Source organism: Lasioglossum baleicum, chromosome 11 (assembly GCF_051020765.1).
Source record: "Lasioglossum baleicum chromosome 11, iyLasBale1, whole genome shotgun sequence".
Lineage (NCBI taxonomy): Eukaryota > Metazoa > Arthropoda > Insecta > Hymenoptera > Halictidae > Lasioglossum > Lasioglossum baleicum.
The window spans coordinates 17,713,752-17,733,592 of record NC_134939.1 but is presented as its reverse complement, the minus strand read 5'-3'; the positions used below and the strand labels follow the sequence as shown (position 1 = coordinate 17,733,592).

The 19,841-nt window shown below is 49.6% G+C and overlaps 1 protein-coding gene across 16 annotated transcripts in view; it reads right to left on the bottom strand.

The window, feature by feature from the left end:
* Positions 1-6,393: 6,393 nt before the first annotated feature.
* The window catches only part of LOC143213760 (uncharacterized), a 45,061-nt gene continuing 31,613 nt past the window's right edge, over positions 6,394-19,841 (bottom strand). For 12 of the 16 annotated variants that reach the window (XM_076433943.1, XM_076433945.1, XM_076433930.1 and 9 more), the window contains 10 exons: positions 14,797-18,108; positions 13,392-13,595; positions 13,137-13,217; positions 12,830-13,009; positions 12,014-12,478; positions 11,683-11,754; positions 9,862-10,648; positions 9,458-9,675; positions 8,436-8,750; positions 6,394-7,985 (listed from right to left, as the gene is read on the bottom strand). In XM_076433943.1, the coding sequence (XP_076290058.1) occupies positions 7,917-7,985; positions 8,436-8,750; positions 9,458-9,675; positions 9,862-10,648; positions 11,683-11,754; positions 12,014-12,478; positions 12,830-13,009; positions 13,137-13,217; positions 13,392-13,595; positions 14,797-18,108 (5,703 nt within the window). In that variant the 3' untranslated portion in view covers positions 6,394-7,916. The remainder of the gene's footprint in view (positions 7,986-8,435; positions 8,751-9,457; positions 9,676-9,861; positions 10,649-11,682; positions 11,755-12,013; positions 12,479-12,829; positions 13,010-13,136; positions 13,218-13,391; positions 13,596-14,796; positions 18,109-19,841) is intronic. The other 4 variants (XM_076433942.1, XM_076433933.1, XM_076433940.1 and 1 more) reach the window with 4 other exon arrangements.

The window sequence follows — 19,841 nt, the reverse complement described above, 5'->3', positions numbered from 1 at the left end:
TCGCGGGAGTGGAGATCGTGTGACAAACGCAGAGTCCCGTGGCAAAATAAAAGCGTTCGACCGCGGGCGGTGACGTCGGTCGTTCGCCGTATTAACGTCGTTCAGCTGTGAGAAAGCGCGCGGTGAAGGAAATAAGAAAGAGGATTTATGTCGGGAAGAAAAGAACTGCGGCTCGTCCGTGTGCGTCGTGTGCGTCGTGTGCGTCGTGTGCGTACGAGAGAGCGGCTGTTCAAGTGCAAGGGCACCGAACGCCCTTTTCGCAATCTGCGACATATTCGTGGCGGATGTGCGCTGCCACCAGAACCCCAGACCGTGCTTCTTCTTCTTTTTGGCCAGAGTTGTGCAGCTGTTGACGACCGCCTCAACAATTGACCAAAGATATCGCAAATTACAATCAAAGTCGCCGCGCGACAAATTGATTGCCGAGCGATTTGCAGAGCAGGGAGTAAAGCGAAACAAGATCGCGCTTTTCCTTTCTTGAAAATTGATCGGTCGCCGAGATCTGAACCGTCGATCTAATGGTCGATCCAATTATCATGATGCCATCGGGGGCACACCGGGGACAGAAACAATTTACCGCCGCCATTATCGAAGAATTTTCACATGTTTCCGTCCGGTTGAAAGAAAATCATTATTTCATCCACGATGAAACATTATCTTCCGGCAATCGAGCAATAATTGTCCACCGTAACCGACTCGGTCCCGAAGATATCCCATTGTTCGAGGGATCTTGGCTTGAGATACCAGAGATTTTTCATCGTCCCGCGTCTTCGTAACGTTCGCGTATTGCGACCACCCCGTGGTATCTTGCATGAGGTCTCCGGAGCATCCTTAGGCTTCGTACACACCCGGCCTCGACGCAGTCGTGCGCTTCTCTGCAGCGTTGAAACCACTCTTACTACAGTCAAATTTCAACCCTCGTAGAATCCTCGCGAATCTTGGGAGCAACCCCCACAGCTCAGGCTCGCGGGGAACCCTGGCCGATCTCGTGCGTCCACTAGATGACGCATAGATGTTAGGTTTCGCACCTGCACGCGATGACGCACGGAATGGTAAAACGAATGCGCCCGCTTTTACCGGTTTGTACGGGACGGCCGATAAAATCGCGTCCGCGAATGCGAACTCGAACGCGAACGACACTCGTTCGGCACGCTGAAAAATAATATTACAAGGCGTGGAGGCATGGGACAATGTAATTACAATTCAGCAGATAATACCAGCCATTATCTGGCATATTCACAGCACACGATGCAGTTCGCGAAAGGTTACGACACGGCATTGCAATTCGTATCGTAACCTTTCAGAGGTACTGTCGCAACCTTTTAGAATACGCGCTCCCTTCCACCCCCACCACCTCCACCTCCACCTCCTCCCATCGGCGTCGACAGTTTAGCATACAAATTAATACCCTCGGCGTTTTTAAGCGACCCCTCCCCTCCCCCCCCCTTGATTTATAGAATGATACTCCGTAAGCTGTCACAGACGGTATCCACCGAGCGAGCGCAGCGTTTCTCGTTCGTTTCGATTTTCTCCCTGTACCCCACGCTCGGTGATTAATGAGGATCGCTACGCGAGGCGCCGGAAAAAATGCCGAGCGATGCCGACGCAGAAAATGCACGTGGAATTCGCTCTTGGACACTGGGACTCGGCGCATTGTCGTCGGTGCCGGTCGAGGTCTCCGGTGATCTCGCAGAACGGAAACGAGAAAGAAGTGCCACCTCGAAAAATTAGCCAGAAACTTGCCTTGTAAAATATAAACGCAACAAGTGCCGGCTGCACGGTCGTAAAGGATCATTTAATACCTTCGCTGTGTCTGTTAAATTGACTTAAGAAAGGCTCGAGTAAGAGACAAGCGTGAGCAGTGTTTTGTGAAGCAGGCGCGATGTCGGCTATAATAATTGAAACGCGACCTCCTCTGAATCAAGATGCGTTCACCTTGATATCGCGCAACGTTCGTCCGAGACGTTTCATTGAACTCTTAGCTGCGTACATGCTAACGATGCAAATGAGTTAATATGCAGAATGCAATGCATCCAGTCCAGAACAGTCTCTGCGTGGCGGACAGAGGGACCGGGTACGAAATGATTGTTGTGAGTCGATCTTAAAACGATCGGCGCTTATTGAAGAGCAACCTGAGTAGGGGGTAGAGAAAAAAAGGTAGGAGGAGATCTGTAAGAACCAGAAGAAGAGGTGAAGGTGGAGGAGGAAGAAGAGGTCGAGGAGGAGAGAGTGGAGGAGGAGGAGGAGGTGAAGGAGGTGGAGGTAAAGGAAGAAGGTGAAAACGAAACGAAACGAAGAGAAGAGAAAGAGAAAGAGAGGAGTGACCAGCTCCTCTTCGGGGTTCTCTTACCGTGCGTAAATATAGGGCACACCACGTAGCCGAGTGCACCGTGGAGGGTGACCTCGATGACCCTTGGTACCCGAGGCAACCGTAAGATGAAGAGGAGGCTGAAGAAGGGGGAGGAAAAACGAACGGGAGAGAAACAAGTCGCCGAGCTGGCGAACGGAGGAAAAAGGAAGGCCAAGCAGGGGAAGCTCGACCGGGTCGCGAAGCGAGAAAAGGACGCCGCGAGAACGAACGAGGAGAAAAAGAACCACCGGCTAGAGGGGGAGGAGGTGGGCTACGCTAAAGAGACGTACGTTCCCACACGAACCCCCCAAGATGCGTCCTGGCATCGTCGGGCCTGAGCCCCCGATGCCCAGAAGCTGATAAAAACAGCTACAAAACTGCCTACCGGTGTTTTCTGCCTTTTGCTCCTACATTACTCCCACCATGCCCCACCCCCTCGTCTTCCTTCGCCACCTTACTCTCTCCTCCTTCACCACCTCCTCCTCATCCTCCTTCTCCTCCTTCGGATCCTCTCTTTCTCGCCTTTCGGTGAAACGTCCAACGAGAGAAGAGAGAGAGAGAGAGAGAGAGAGAGAGAGAGAGAGAGAGAGAGAGCCTTCCTTCCGAGCTTGCGGACCGAGTTATGCGAGCCACTCTAAATTGACTCGTTTTCGACGGACCCGCCGATGCTAATTCCTCGCTCTTCACCTTCGACCATCCAGCCTCGAATCCATCCAGTTCTCAAATTTTCAAACATTCGTGAGCTAACTACGCTATGTACGTGTTTTTTAAACAGTCTTTCGTCAAATTATTATCGGAAATGCCCAAGAAACGAAGGGACCAGTTTGGACCGCAAAGGGCTGAACACGCCGGGCTCGGTAAACATCGGTAAAAAATCTCGCACGAAAGCGAGCTCTTAACGTATATGTATAATTCAGTGGTAAACCGTTCAGCGAGTTCACCCATTTTTCGCCGCAACCGCGAACAGTTTTTCGATGTATTGCGACAAGCTCCGCGGCGGCGGCGGCGGCGAGGGACTTTCATGGCGCGGCAACGTGTTTCAATAAACAATGAACTGTCAATGAAGGCAATAAGTGGCCGGGTAACTGCTAATCAGCCCGGCGGAGACCACGATCGTCGATCAACAGGGAAACAATTTATCGTTTCATTGATTGGAGGGGTAATTTTCACGAGAGCCCGCCAGCCGCGCAACGGGAGGAGAAACAAACACGCGGAGGCCGGTGCGGTGTACAAGTATATTCGCGGTTCGATTCCCCACGTGTGCAATCGGCTTGCATTGTTGCGATTGCGACACCGATCTATCGTGGGAATGCGCGAGCAAAACCACGACGGCTAAACGGCAACGGCAACGGCAACGGCGGCGATTTCTTTGCGCGCGCGCGTGCGCGATTCCAGAGATGACAGGGGCTGACTCACATCGTGAGCAGTGTGTTGCTACATTTTCAATGATTCAATACAGAAAGGATTCGGTGGTAACGGCGAACCGCAAATTGGATCGCTCCGCCGAGAGACGTCCGATCGTCGGATAATTAAGGACGTCCTTGCTCGGATCCATTTATCCTATCCACGGGAACGGTGTATCGATCGTCTAGGATCCTTTTTTTGCGCGCGAATCGGTACACAACAGGGCACACACCGGCGCGGCGCAGCGCGGCGACTCTTCTTTATTCGATGTTGCGCGATCGGATTCGATCAGATGCGTCAGATAAGTACAGCGAAGAAACGCCGCGCGGGCTGTGAGAACGAGCCGATACTCTTCTTTCTTTATGCATCACGAATCGTGCCGGTGACGTCGACAACTTCCAAGTCACGGCATCGGTGTGAAAGACAATCATCGCTGAGGAAATCACGAGAACACGACGCGACGCGCAGTCGTTCTCAAAACAGAGACGCGAGAAATGGGTCGCGAAATTTATATTGTTCTCAAGAGGAATGATCGAAGAATAAATCTAGCAGATTTTGTAGACAGCGCGAAACCAGTTTTCAAAACAAACGCAAACTGCAGGAAGAAAGAACAGCGGAAGATGGATGGAGGCAGGCGCAGAGACTAACCGAGAAATAAATTCTTCTCGAAGAGATGCGGAAAATTCCCGGAGGGTCGAGTGGTCTCCAGCTTCCTCTTGATCTTTGCGTCCGGAGATCCCGTCGATCGATGGTATCGCGTTGCGATGAATCGTGGAAGTGCGTCGGACTCGATAATGCCTTGTCCACTTAGCGTTTCAGCCAATAAATTAAATATCGTCGGCGCAGCGGTGCAGGATGCAGAATGCAGAAGGCTGCGCGTTATCGTCGCGTCGCGTCGCGTCGGTTAGCCAGCGCAGCGCCGAGGTGGTACACGTACGCAGATTGGTACGCATCTCGCATTCTCAATGACCGCCATTAGCTGTAATTATCCGAGAGGAGAAGAAAAGAAAAAAAGAAGGCTCACGGAGGCATCGCGAGCACGCGTGGGTGTTCCAGTCTTACAATCGGTCCGTGCGTACACGCTTCTTCGTCTTCTTCTTCCTTATCCGTCTCTGTTGCTCTTCTCCTCCAGCTCGTACACTGTTTCTTCCACCACCTCTTTCCGTTTCGCCTTCTCCTGCTCCTCGGCACCATAGAGCATGACCGTGCGCGGGCGCAGGTACGCTTGCTCTCCGTTAATTTATTTAAATTACCGAAGTACCAAGTGGCATGTGGTACCAAACGATCCGAGCCGGTATTGTCGGTGAGCTCTCTTGTTATTTATCGGCGCGAAATTCCGTTTCAGGGATTTTCGTGGCCGGCCCGACCGGCGAGACCTGTACCAACCTTCCCCTTACTCCTCCACGCGACAGCACACGGCACACGGCACACGGCACACAAGGTGCGTGGTTCTGCGGTGTAAACGAGCCACCGATAACGGTGGCAGCGGAAACTTCAATGTCGGCCACGGTGTCCAAGCTTTCTTTGTTTCCCAGTGAGCAATCCCTTCTCGGCACACCTCCAACAAAAATACCCGTCCCTTTCGCAAACGCAAGCAACAGATTAACGAAAAATGTTTAGCGGCGTCCTACAGTCGCTAGACGATCCAATAAATTATGTCGCTACCGGTCTAAGAACACGTTCGAAGTTCGTCCAAAAAGATTCCGACCATCCAAAAATAACTTTTCGAACAGGCCGACCAAGAATCGGCAAAAAAGCAACGCGGCGATCAATTAAGCAGCTGCCCACGAGGATTAGTTGGATTAATTAATTTTTTCTGCGCCGGTTCGGAGGACGAAAGCAACCTGTTTCGAATTGAACCGCTACTCTTCTCACGCTATACTTATCTTGGCTAAGAGAATTTTCTTGCTGGTATTTCTTGATTATATACTGCATCGGACGGAAGGATTATTTATTGTTTCTGCTGGTGCACGCGAGAGAAGAAGGTCCCCGTCACTTTCTACCGCGGAGTGCTCGCATCCTATCCTAGTCAACTGTCCCTAATGACTGTTAAATACGTCATAGCGTGTGATTAATATTCTAGACCGACCCTCGCGGCGTGTTGGTCTCGCGATGAAGGGGAACACAGCGCGCGGCGCGAAAAAAACGAGAATAGGAGGCGCGCGAAATTTGTCCCCGTTATCGCTTTTTATCTCCCGCATTCCTTCTTCCAACCGTATCGCATTATTCGATAGCAAAGCCCGCAAAAGCTACTGTTGAAAATTGAATTAGTTGGATATTTCAGTAAGAAAAAAGGCCATCAAACGTATCGTACAAAGTTTCCAAGCCGTGGGAGCAACAATCGAGACGGGGTGTCACAATGAGCTATTCATAATCGCGAAACGAGTTTATTTTCACACTCTGATTATGCCCGGTTGACGGCTGTTGTATCTAGGACTATTTTGAATAACAATTTCCATCCCGGTTCGATTAAATGTGTCGCTGCGGAAAAAATCCTGGCGAACATGCGTCACAGAGGCGGGGAATAAAATGGTTGAGGCTATAAAAATCGGAAACTAGTTTCGCATTGGTTCGATCCACGTGACGATCGGGAATTGATTCTCGACAAAGACGAAGAAGAAAACAATAGTCTCGCGGACTTGCTGATCCCAATAAGTTTATTTCTCGTTTATAAATAGCGGCGCGCAGACCGCGTCGGCGCACGAAATCGGAAACGAACGAGGAACACGGCCGAGGAAGCATTATTCCCGGGGAGCGTGTGTCTGTTCGACGATCGTCAATGAAGGAGAAGCAGCGCGGCGGCTGCCGGCTGCCGGCTACCAGCTGCTCGCGAAGCTCCGGTCGTTTAATCTCGTCGCGTTTTCAACGCGCGACAAGAATTCCTCGCGCGACTATACAATACGCTATATCGCTAAATCCCCGAAGAACAGGAAGAGCAAAACACCGTCGACGTTTTTCAACCCTTAGCTCGTGCTCGTTAAGTCGCCGAGCTTATTACATGGCGCTATCATTATTACCGAGCTACCATCCTGCGCGGATGAAAGACAAACAAGACTCCAAGGACCCTTGCGCGCTGTACACACCTCCGGCTTTATTATTATATAAAAAAGGAAAAAAAGGAAAAAAAGGAACGCGGCGCACCGACAATCGAGGTGCGCGCTTCGCTGTACACATTATACTCTCCGTTGACGCTTCCCTGTCGAATCGCCACCCTCGCGCGTTTCTCTTTTTCTTTCTCACACTTTACTCTCTTTCTCTCTTTTTGTTTTTCTCTCCTCTTCCCTTGCACGCTCCAACTCGCTCGCACGCACGCACAAACCGTCCCATTCTCGCGGCCATTCAGAGACACCTTAGAGACTAACCAGCTTTCTCAGCAGCGTCGACAAACGGTTCGTCGTCGAATCGATCCTTGTGGGTGGGCCCCGCGTCACACGTCGAGTCCCCGGTTTCACACGGAACGCACGCGAATCGTCACCGCCTCGATTAATTACCTTAATTGCGACGATCGTTACAAATGTCTCAGCCGGTACCTGGCTCGGCCGATCCGCTCCCGCCAGCCCCCGGTACCCCAGAAACATTTGCAAAGCGTCGATCACCGATCGATCCTCGAAACGCCGAGGGACCTCGCCCTTCAAACACGGAGTCCGCGATTAACACATTCGCCCTTGCTCGTTCAGAGAAAACGTTAACACCATTTCACAGACTGTTCTTCGATGAATCGTGTAATCACCATCGCTCCTCTCCTCGATTTCCTGCAGCCTTGCTACAACATTACACAGCTGTTGAAACACCTTCCCCTGCACGACGTAAAGTGGAAGTCTCCGTGTTTCAAGGACCGAGGATCGAGTCGCGCTTAAAACGTAAGCTACTACATATCTACTATCTACATTGATAAAAAGAATGTTCGTAATCGAATAAGTCACCCAACAAGTTAGAGCACAAAACTAGTACACGCAATGCTACGATCTATACAGAAAAAAGATAGACGTTTCGGGAAGCTCCTCTTCGAGCAAACACCGAACGTCTCGTTGAAGATTCGATAGAAATCACCGAGCTGGATCCACCGAAGCGAAGAGCACGCTCGCACCGGTTTTAATCAGGTTTGCAAGGTCGTCGCTTACTCTATGGATTATATATTAATTCTCTTTCCCTGTTGTCGAGGTTATCCCACTGCTTCGGACACGATTCTAGTTCCGTTTCTGACTAAGGACTGTAACTGTTGCGCCGCACCCTGAAACCAGAATCCAAATTCAATGACAAAGTATTTGCTCCTTATCGGTATCCATTCGTGTTCCTCTTCTTAAACGAATCACGAGATAAGAATACGAAAAAAAAAAAAATGGTAAATATTGATAAAATGTAGAAGAAGTTTTTTCTAGAACATATGCGAAGATGAAGGTTATCGGAGCTGGTTGCCCTTTCGCCAATGTTTATCGAGAAAGTTCGCGAAGGTGAAGTTTGCGAAGAATTCGGAAAGTTCGCGATGGAAGCGGAGTGCAGAATGTGGACGCATTTGTGCGTCACTTCGCGGCAATCATCGGGACGATTAGGCGATGTTTATTGTGCTGGGAACAGTGTCGTAACCGTGTCTCCCTGTTACGCCTCCATTATCGTATCGGCGAACGGCGCGGCGCGAGAGAGGCGTTATAACGAGCAATTAATGGGCAGTAGAATAACTTACACTTATCGCGGCACCGAGTAGCTGACTGAACGCTCTGGTAGCACCGAATAACGCGCCACTTCCAGAATTATCGCCAACGGCGGCTGACTGCCCCGGGATACCGTAATTGGAGAAGGAACTGAAGAGAGGGGGCGGATACGTCGAGCTCGGCGACCACGTTGTCGTGCGTATCCTTGGTCTTGAGGTTGGTCTCGGTGTCACCGTCTTTTTCGTGGTGTCCGTAGGTCGAGTTGCAGACGCCTGCTCTGTCGCAACTGTCGTTGACACGGTAGTCGCCGATGCGGTCGGAGCTAAGCTGACGCCCTGACCGATGCTCTGTGTTACAGGACCAGCAATTATTTTCTTTCGGACCCGGTCCCCATCTCTCCTCTACACATACACTATATACACCCTACACTCTACACTCTACACGTCCCTCCCGACACTCGAGCGAGTTCTTCATCCTTGAGCAGACTATTGCGTTCGCTGTGTTCGCTCTTTGCCAAATCTACTGGGTTGTTGCATATCAGATGTCCGATTTTTAACAATCACATTAAACAAACGCAATTTTCTACCCAATGTATCCTATCTAGAAATTGCAAGTTTCTTGATTGTATTACACTAAAAAATAAGATAGTAGGGTCATTCACGTTTTTCATTTACAAGATGTTATATCTTCTAGCGTTTTTTCACTACTGGAGAACCCCAACTTTCTTTTTGGAAAAACGAGTCAACCCCAGTTAAGCATCAATCTAGTGCTTTGGCATGAAAATTTAGAAAAATCCAGAAGGTGTATCTCAAGCGCTTCGATACTAACGTTAAGTCTTTGTTAGCCCAGAAGGTGGAGTTAATCGGATTGTGCGACATAATGTGTATCGTATCGATGCAATCATACTCTTTTACTACCTCGTGCTATCTTCGCGACACTATGAAGCACAATCGACTTCCATTTGCCGCTTTCGAGGCCTACATATTATATTTCGCCACGGGAACGCGTGGGAGGCTTCTAAGGGCGATTAACTGTTCGAAGCTATGGTACTCACGGCTAACAATAGTTGCTCTCTAATCTTGGTCGCAGGAGTCGGCGGTTCTATGCCTTGGGCCTTCAGCAACGCTGCCAACAAGGCAGAGTCGCTGATTTCATTCGACGGCGGCGCCGCGGTTGTCGTCGTGAAAGCTCGTCCGCTTAATATTGCTCTCAGGAACGATTCGTCATCCTGCTTCGGGGCTGATGGCTTCTTCGAGGCGCTAGCTTTGTTGTCTGAAACGAGAGAAACGGACGTCGGACACGGAATAACGCGAAATAGGTATCATTTTAAATATCATTTACTACTGTTAACTAATTGTAAGATTATCCTCGAAGGGAAGAAACAACATTCGATTTAGTTTCTATTTCTTGCAACCGATGCAGACAATTTTTCGTTTGGACGTTTTCGGATTTACTTGCCGTTTTGAACAGCGCGCAACAGCTCCACCAGAAACTTGGCATCCTCCTCGGGCGAGAACGTGGACGTCTCCTTGACAGATCTCGGTTTCGGACTGGTTGCCACTGACAACTTGGTCGTGGATATCGAGCTGGGTGTGGTTACCGCTTTCGCGCGCGCTTCCGTAAAGATCGAATTAGGCGTGCTCACTTCGATCTTCGAAATATCCACGCTCCTCGACGTTGTAGGAGCCGCTGTTTGTACAGTCTGCGGCTTCTGCGTGGTTGTAACCGGCTTTGGAGTGATACTGACCGATTGTGCGGCTTCTATAGTCTTCGCTGGTTTCGATTTCACAGGTCTAGGAGTGGTGGAAGGTCCGAACAAACCACCGCCGAACAACGCTTGCCATAAACTTCCACCCAGACCAAAGGGTGCTTGAGTAGTTGTCCTAGGTCGGGGAGTAGTCGCTGTTTTTGCTGCGATAGTCGCCGGAGCCTTCGTTGTGCTTATCAGATTCGCCGTCGCTTTCTTCAATTCTGCAGCCGGCTTTGCGGTTGTGGACGAAATGGGTCCTCTCGTTGTTTCAACGAATAAATTGTTATTTAGCGGTGTATCCTTCTGGGGCTGTTCTTGGGTTGGTACCGGCTTCCACGTCGGTGTCCCTGCTGTCGACGAAGGCAACAGGTCGATCACTATAGGACCCGGAGAGGATTTCAACAAGGAGGCTACGGAATTCGGAGACGCGTTTTCGATTTTGATGGCTTTCGGCGCTCGAGTCGGTCCTGGATTGTTCAGGGCCAGCGACAGGATCTGGAATCGAAGTTGAGAACCTTTTTATAGAGAATCGACTGCAAGAACTGCACGAAACTTTGAAAAATGCGGATATTTTTGGCGAACTAGAAATATATCAAGTATACAGGGTGTGTGACCGGACGGGTGATACGACTGAGCAGGGGGTGATACTACATGTAAAAATAAGTCGAGGAAAGGAATATAACATTTATTCGTTTGACGCTTCGTTTTCGAGAAAATCGAGTTCAAAGTTCCGCCAGGTTTGCGTGCTTCAGTATATGCAGAAAGTAGAATTGGTTGATCGTGGTCAGACGCGTCGGACGATTCCTATACACGTGCAATAGCACGTTAAGGGCGTTAAAGGGAACACCCCGTATATAAATTTTCGCTTATTTTCGTGAGCCAGCGAAAAAGCGTGTGTATATTTTACGGAGGCTGTTCGGAAGATCGACAGGTCACTTTCACGAACACGGTGAAAGCGAAAGAGAAAGAGAAGAGAAAGAGAGAAAGACTCGGGCGAGGCTATCGTTGCTGCACCGACGTTACGCAAATTAACTTCTATCAACGTAAGCGTCGGCGAAAGATGACGAATCAGACAGTCGTTGCGTAGAACACAGAAGGCCGTCGGCAAGGTTGTTCCAGTCCATTCACCGTGACTGGCCGATCGCATGATCCCGATCCTCGTAGATCCGTTATTATATCTTTTCAAGAAGGGCGTGACCAAAGGTAACGCACCGAATTTTTCTCGGTTTTCCCGTAGGCCGCAAACTGAACGGAGAAACGAGTCGGCTGACAAACGTCATCGGATCTTGTTACACTAACACCGAGTCGAACGATGTCGATTGCACAATCATACGAAGCAGTGAAAGGGCTCTCTGACGACGATCGAGCCGATTCGTTGCGTCTGGTTTCCGCGACCGAAGAACAACGATCGCATCCATTGTCGCGAGCGATCTCCAACGTTAATTATCGCGCATAGAATACGACTATCACATTTTTCCATGGGAATTGCTAAATCGATAATAAGCATTGTTATTTAATCAACCGCTTACCTTGTTCGCCAACAGCTGCTCGACTTGCGTAAGAGTCTTCGGGGTGGTGCTGCTTCTGGTGTTACTCTGCAACTGCGTGAATCATCGCAACGTGTCATCGATTACCAATGTTCCAGCTCGATCGCATTTAAACAGTAAATTCCTTCTTTTCGAGCTCCCATTTTGTTAAGTCGTAATTACATTGTTTCAGATTTTTAAGAATTGAAATGAGAATTTCAATGCAGGCATCATTCCCCCCCCCCCCCCATTTTGTGGAGACGCGGTACTCGAACCGTTAAGTCGTAATTTCATTATTTCTAGAGAACATTTCAATGCAGTCATCGTCACTCACCAAGGAATTGAGGAACGCCAAGTCATCGAACGTCGTGCCAAACGCGTTTTGCTGTTGCACGTTCGGCGACAAGTTGGTCCGCAGGTTGAAGGGAGGCGTCACAAAATTGGGATTAGGTGTGACAGTAGGGGCAGGTGTTATTGTCACTCGAGGCACGGTATTGGTTACCGGCTGGATCGTGATAGCGGGCGGTGGTCTCGTTGTTGCCGGAGCCATTGTAGTCGTTGTTGTTGTGGTTGTTGTTGTGGTTGTCGTGGTGGTTGGCGGCGTTGTAGTCCTGGGAGTGGTTGTAGGAAGGGCTGACGTCGTTGTAGCAGCGGTACCAGTTGGCATCGTTGTCGTTGTTGACGAGCGAGCTGGCGCCAGAGTAGAGGACACGAAGTTAGCAATCGCGCTCCTAAACGGCGTGAAAATTTCGACGAATGGATTGATGGGACGCGTGGGCAGCGAATCTGGCGAGTCGTCCTGAAAGATCAACAATTCATTATTATTACTAATATTTATTTAATGCTTTGAACCAAGATGAACAATTCATTTTGGTGAAGCTACTTACTTAACCCTTTGCACTCGGAGCTTATTTTAACTCGGAAATGAAACATTTCGCCTGACCTAGTATTGTATTTCAATAATTTTGATTTTCGTCTATTCAATTTTTCTATAAATGCGTAACGATCCGCGGTCTACTAATAATGTAAAGAATATTTTAAATAATGGTACAGCAATTTTGAATGTCGCCTCTCGGAATCTCCAAGCGCGAGTGCTAAGGGTTCAAACAGAATTTGTAGAATTTACTGAAAAAGTTGAACAAGTACTGACCAGCATGTTGGAAGCGACGGAAGCTGTTATCACCGGCGAGGAGGTGGTGATACCCAAAATCTGATCCAACGGATCCCTCCATGGGAATCCAGGGGGAGCCGTGACTCGTCCACTGGGTTCATTGTTGAGGAGATTGTTGAACGACGGCACCGAGGCCGAGGGACCTTCGTTCTTAGCAGTCTGAATCGAATAAACGTTTTACAAGAATATTTTCGAGAACATAATCCTAACTAATCCTTTTTTAAGACTCTCAGGGGTTCTGACGTTGAAACTTGAATTTAATAACTGGTAGGAGAGCTTTACTTACAGCTAGTGAATTGATATTTACACTGACAACGCGCGGGTTCGCAGTGGAAGCCTGGTCGGTCCAATAGTTGACGAACTTGTCCTGAAAGATAGGAAATTGTTTCTCTCTGATTCTCTCTCTGTGTGTATGTTTTATTTTCGTGGTTCTTTTCGAGAGAGATACGACGCGACGCGACGCGACGCGACGCGACGGAGCGCTGAAAGAATCAGCCGCAGCGTCGTTGTAAATCATGCTCTGTCTCTCTTGGTTTCTTACCTGTCCGATGTACACGGAGCTGCGTTGACCTCCGGCCTCTTTCGTCCTGGTGGCCTCGTCCCTCTCTCGATCTTGGACGATACGACCGCCCTGCGAATCGGTCGGCGGTCGACCGGTACTTACTATCGGCGTCAGCCGACCAGCATTCGCAGACATTGCGGCCGACGTTGTTGTCCCCATTTGCGTATTCAATGGGGTATTGCCCTAAACAGTACGAAATCATTCGAATTCCTTTAATCCGATCCACACGCGTCTTCCATACAGCTCCGTTTCAAGTTGCACAGTGAAAATTCGATCTGTCCACCATTTTCCAAGCGTTTCTCGCGATGGCGACTTTCATTCTATTTTCTTTTTTCTATGTATTCTCGATTGTTTTTCAAACTTTTCGCAGGCTACCGTGGTCGATTAAAAATAGAAACTGTTCGATCGCTGATGCAACCGTTTAACACAAGGTATCCGAGTCGCGGAGAAGACACACGCACGGTACGTTGAATATTAAATTGTGGGAAAACGGGGAACAATCGATCAGAGTTTCACTGTGCCTCGACGGGTCACGAGAGATCTATCATTGGGCCCGGAGGTTGAACGACGACGATGACGGATCGATGGAATTCTGTTTTCAAGAGTTTATCGAATACCACTTCTGTCAGCGCGTACGTCATTTCTCGGATTCTCTTTCGCTCGAAATAATTTCCATGACAAAAATTCAGTGCATTCTCGATGTGCATATGGGTGCATGTATAAACTCGAAACGTGCGGCACACATACTATTTACACAAATTTCAAATTATGTACAGTGAACTTATATACATATACATATACAATTCTCCGATCGAGCGTTGGCATTTGATAAATTCTTTCGAATCGCGAGCGCGCGAGAAAACTGACAAGTGAGAGAGAACGAGAAAAAAATATTCGAAAAGAAAGATGATGAAAAGAGACGGTCTCAATCATGTCGCGACGGTTTCTACAGAATTTTCACAAGACAATTAATCGTCACGACATCGGAAAATTAGTTTATTACTCGACCAAAAAGTACTACTTCAACGAAACCAAAGCGTTAAACAAGGTGCGAGTGGCCTGTGCCGTTCCTGAAGCGAACAACGTGCCCTGGGCCTGGGCGGAGACAGGCTAATCGAAAAACCATAATTCAACGTAATGTTCATCGTGGTCATCGATATTTATCCAGTAGCGAGAATACAGGGTTTCTCATTCTCTGTGAAGCAGAAATTCAAACTGAAAAATGTATGCAGGTTTTTGCATGGGACGTAGTTTGACGCAGCAACGACACAGAAAGAAAATCAAAGTGAAAAACCCGAGAGCTAGAAAACGATTCGTTCTCGGGAACGAATTTCTCTCGGACGGCTTTGAACGATCGTTGATGAACAGATGGAATAAGAGATACCATTTGGTTGGCGGTCGGTACACTAGCAGGAGGGGTACCAAGAGGGCCCGTGAGATCGGGTCCACCTCCATCGGGGCCGACGATCGCGTTACCAGTAAGGCCAAGATCAACGGTGCCAGGGCTTTGGACGTTTCCCATCGGCTCAGGTCTACGGTTATTACTGTACACCGGGCCTTGATAACGATTGTAAGCGCCTTGGTTAGCCTGGTTATAATACGGTCTGGGCGGTGGCCTGTTAGTGGTAGTGGAAGTGCTAAGTGAGAACACAACCTCGACCGGGTTCCTAGGTGGGTCCGGTATAATCGTCCCGTTCGGGAATTTCCGGACCAGCCTGCCATCCGGGAAGATACCGAATATCACGTACGGGCTGTCCACGTTCCTGGCATCGATCAGGTTGTCCTCCGGCCGTTTCCGAACGATTGTTTTGTTCGGATAGATCCCGTAGATCAAGTAATCTCGTAGCGGAGCCCTGGTAGTCGAACTCGGACTGAAACGAGGCGCTGGTGTCATTCGACTGGCCCCGAACCGTCCCAAATACGGCACGGTGGGACTCGCTGCTGGCATGGCTCCTCCGGACAATTCGCTTATTCTAGCGCCGATAGCAACGCTAGCGTTTACAGGAGCACCGTTCGCGATCCCGTTCATACTTCCAGCTGTAGTCGCGATGGTTCCCGGCGTTCCCTCGGTCGACACGAGGTTCTCGTTTATGTCGACGGTGGTGACAGTCGTCTCGGTCATCGGCGTCACAGTGAAGACCTCCGTTCTGCCGGGCATCGTCGTCGTTGTTCTAGATTCTGTCGGCGTCGATGTCTCTGTCGTGGTCGTCACTGTCGAAGCCGATGCGGTTGTAACGGTGGAAGAAGGGGATGAAGATGAAGATGAAGAAGAAGAAGAAGAAGAGGAGGAGGATTGAGGAGATGATGGCACTGAGAAGGTGATCGTGGGTGTGATCTCGGTGGTTTGGCCGATTCCCGAACCTGCCGTCCCTTGGGCGGTTGCTGATGTCGTATCCTGGAAACGGGCAACAGTTGGAGTTTCGTTCTCGAGGCTCGGGGTCGTTTGGGACAAGTTTGTCGTTTGTTCGGGCGTGTTAGTGGTGGCCTCGGTCGAGGCCATCGTGGTGGATGTTAGAGGGGTCTGTTGTTGGTTAGTAGTAGTAGTAGTAGTAGTAGTAGACTCAGCGACATCCATCGGATTAACATTGAGCGGGGTCGTCGACATAGCGTCAGCCACCGTGGTTTGCTCGGTGCTCGACTCGGAGGACGTCGACGGTGTAGCCGGTGTACTGGTAACCGTATTTACACGGGATAGGATAGTTTCGGGAACCGTAACCGTGGCAGTTATCTCGGGTTGGTTAGTGCTAGCGTCTACACCAGGCGGCTGGGTCGTCGAGGACCCGGTTAATGGTGCTACACTCTCCGTGGAAGCTACTTCCGTGACCGGTCCGGATGGAGTTTGGGTCTCTGTCGTCGCGATCGAACCGGGCCGCGTCGTCGGGTCGTACGCGTTCGTTGTTAGTTCCATGAGCTTTGCGTCGGAGGTTTGCGCGACCGTTGTCTGTGCGGTGGACTCGATTATGTTCTCCGCACGGGATTCTAACGTTTGGTTCGTCCGCACGGTCTCCGCTTCGCTGTCGGGTACGTTACTCGACAGGGTCGTGGGCAAGTCCGAGGAACTCTCTGCGGGCAAAAAAGCGGTCGTGGATGTGGATTCCGCGGGATCCACTTCGTTCTGGGAGGGGTCAACGGATACAGTGGTTAATTCCGGCGTGGCGATGATCGTCGTCGACTCGGGGGTCTCTGTCGCATTATCCGGGGCTATCGACGTCGGTTCTGCGGCTTGGGCAGTGTCGTTGGGGCTCTGAACGGACTGTCCGGTCTCGTTCGTGTGCTCCGATAAGAGTGTCTTGGCAATGGACATTAATTCGGTTAGTAGCGTGTCAGAGGTGGACGTAACCACCTGGGTGGTTGTTTCCGGCGAGACGGAATCGTCCGACACGGTTGTTCGGGGGTCTTGTGTCGTTGTTGTTGGAATTGGTGTGGTCACCGGGTCGGTTTGATCCTGCGCGCCGGCTGCCTGGGTATTTATTGAACCTACTGCGCTCTGTGCCTCGGTTGTCGTCGACGCGTCCGGCTGTCCGGTAACTTCGGTGGTGGTCGTCGATTCGGTGCCCCTCAGCTGGGCCAGAACCTCCAGACTGTTCTTCCTGCTTCCCGAGTCCAGTATCACGTTCGATATCTCCGTTGCCGGGGGTATCGTGGTGGTGGCGTCTTGCGGAGGAATCGTGGTCGTGTTCAGAGTCGCTTGCAGACGGGACAAGATATCCTGCGCGAAGTCTATCAACCTGTTTCTAATCGTAGTCACCGCGATCGTCGCGGTGGTGGTCTCCACGTCGATCAAGTTATTCGACTCTGCCTCCGTGGTGGTGGCTTCCGTCGCGCTAGGCTGGGTAGATGTCGTCTCTGACAGTTGTATGGTGTTGCTCTCCGGGTTCTCCGAAGTGGTGCTTACGACTGTGGTGCTTTCAATCGTGGTGGTTGCAACAGTGGTGCTTGGAGCTGTGGTGGTTTCGGTTGTAGAAGGGGATTCTGTTGGAAGGGTGGTTGGTACCCTGCCGTAGAGCTCTGTGCTGGGACTCTGAGCCAGGTACGCGGCAGTAGTGGGACCGCCGAGTGGTCTGGAAGTGACAATGTTCCCTAGGATCCTGGCCAACACTCTATCGTCCAATGGGGTTGCAGCTGACGAGGGTTCCGTGGTCGTCGGGGACAACTCGGTAGTGGGTTGCTCGGATTGCGTGGACATTGTGGACGGTTCTGTGCTGGTGGGAACCTGTTCCGTGGTGGAGGACGGCTCTGTGCTTGTCTGATCGGTACCGGAGGAAGATACCGTGCTCGTGGAGGTTTGTTCGGTACTGGAGGGCGGTTCCGAGGCAGTGGAGGGTAGCTCGGTCGTCGAAAGGCTTTCGGGGGCTGCTGTGGTAGCCGCGGGAGTGGTGGAACTCGTTGTCTCCTCGCCTAATCTCGGGGATAAGGTGATATCCTGAACTGTGGTCGTGTCTGGGGTCTGCGGACCGGTGGTGGTCGATACCGCGGGACTTGTGGTGTCATTGTTAGGAGTATTTCCGACGGCGTTATCGACAGGGTCGTTAGCGACTCTAGCGTCTACCTGGGGGACCCCGTTAACTTGTACTGGCTGCTGTGCACCCTGTAACTGTTCGTCCCTGATGCTAACAGACTCCAGTGCCTGATAGAGGGTCAAGAATCGCGGTTCCCCGGGGCTCGAGACTTCGACAGGCGGTGCCGAACCGGAGTTCTAGAATCAGAAATTTAGTGCGTGCTGGTGGGTGCTGTACATGACACGGTGCCGGGTGGCCTCGGGACTCGGAGCTTATTCTATGTACAGTTTCGGAATCTTCGGTGCATCGGTGTATTTACACGGCTGGACAATGGACGCGAGTGTACACGGTGTTCGTTCTCGGAAAGTTCTGTCGAAGATTTAATAACGGTTAATCGCGTGAAAATGTTACAGAGCACTTGGTCCGTAGTCTGTATCAATTACTAGTGGTGTGCGAGACCGGGTCGGGACGGGATCTTGCACATCGCTATCAATTACAGAGGCAGCTCGGAGCAAACTCGTCTATCGAATGAGCATACACCATCTCTTGGCAGCGATATGAACTACGTAAAGAAGAGGAAAACCGAGACTGCTTTAATGTGCACCGAGAAACACAGGTGCGAGCTAGAAACTCGTTCTTCGAGCAGGGGCTCGTTGATACTGGCAATAGAGACTGGTCGACCGCTCACTTTGATTTTTTTCGGCTTAATCGGAATTTCTCACAGCTGTTGATTCTCTCTCATAGAGGTCTCCAGCGATGCGTGTTTTATCGGAATGTTAGAACTCGACTGGAACACTCGACTGCTTCGAAATTCTTTGAAAATTTTTCCAACGCGATTTCTATACATTTATTCGAATTGTTATAGAAATATGATTTTATCGGATCATTGACTACTTTATTCGTTTCGCGGAAGAAGTCGACAAACAATCGACAAAGGATACGTTCGCGATCCTGAATCAAGTTTCGTTGTTTCTTCGCCGGTTGAAAACGATCCCGATCCACCCACGTGTCCCAGATGACTTTAAGGTAGTTTTAATGGACACGCATATTATGCAGCATCCACTTACTTTCACTCGTAACCGCGTGGAACACCGTGAAACGATCACGAAAATATACCTATGCAATCGGAATGCGACTCCGCTAGAAAGCGAGGTCTACCGTTACGAAAAATTCGAACGAACATATTAATTCGTTCCTCTGGGCCACAGTCGCCCGTAACATTTATTAAACGCATACAAGTTCGCGGACGGTGTATCGATAAACGGAGAAAAAAGAAATTCTGATTAATGAACTCGCGCTACAACAAACGAGCGAATACTTTTATGAATCACCGGCTCGTCTGACCTTAACCGTCGAAACTACTTATCGTCTGAAAAATTGCCAAGAGAATCGGCGAATGCTCCTCGCGATGAGAGTTTTCTTTCTTTCTTTCTGTTCTTGTCATTTCTTTTTTTTCTGTCAAATATCCAGTCAATGTTAAGTAACTGTCGCAACGTAGAATAGTTATGGACGCGTTTAGAGAAGAACGAACAACTGCGTGTCGCGTGCGATCCAGAAAGCAGTACATTTATTACCAAAGTAATATATATATATGTATATATATATGTATGTATGTATGTATATATGTATATATAATATTGTATAATACAGTATATTGGTTTATGTTGATAGTGACAACGTAAGTGCCTGTACATATTAGTATATACGGAAACCCAGGATCAAGATACCACGGATCACGAACTAGACGTTAATTACAATTGATTAGTTACGGTTTGCTTCTTTCTTTTTTTATTGATTTTTTCTGTTTTATTAAACGTAAAATTCTACTGAGATTGGATGTCCGAGAATTATTCACAATGGTAAAGTTTGTTGTGTGATCGGTACCGATTGCGTTGATATTATTAGTCATATACATATTTCCTGGGAAATT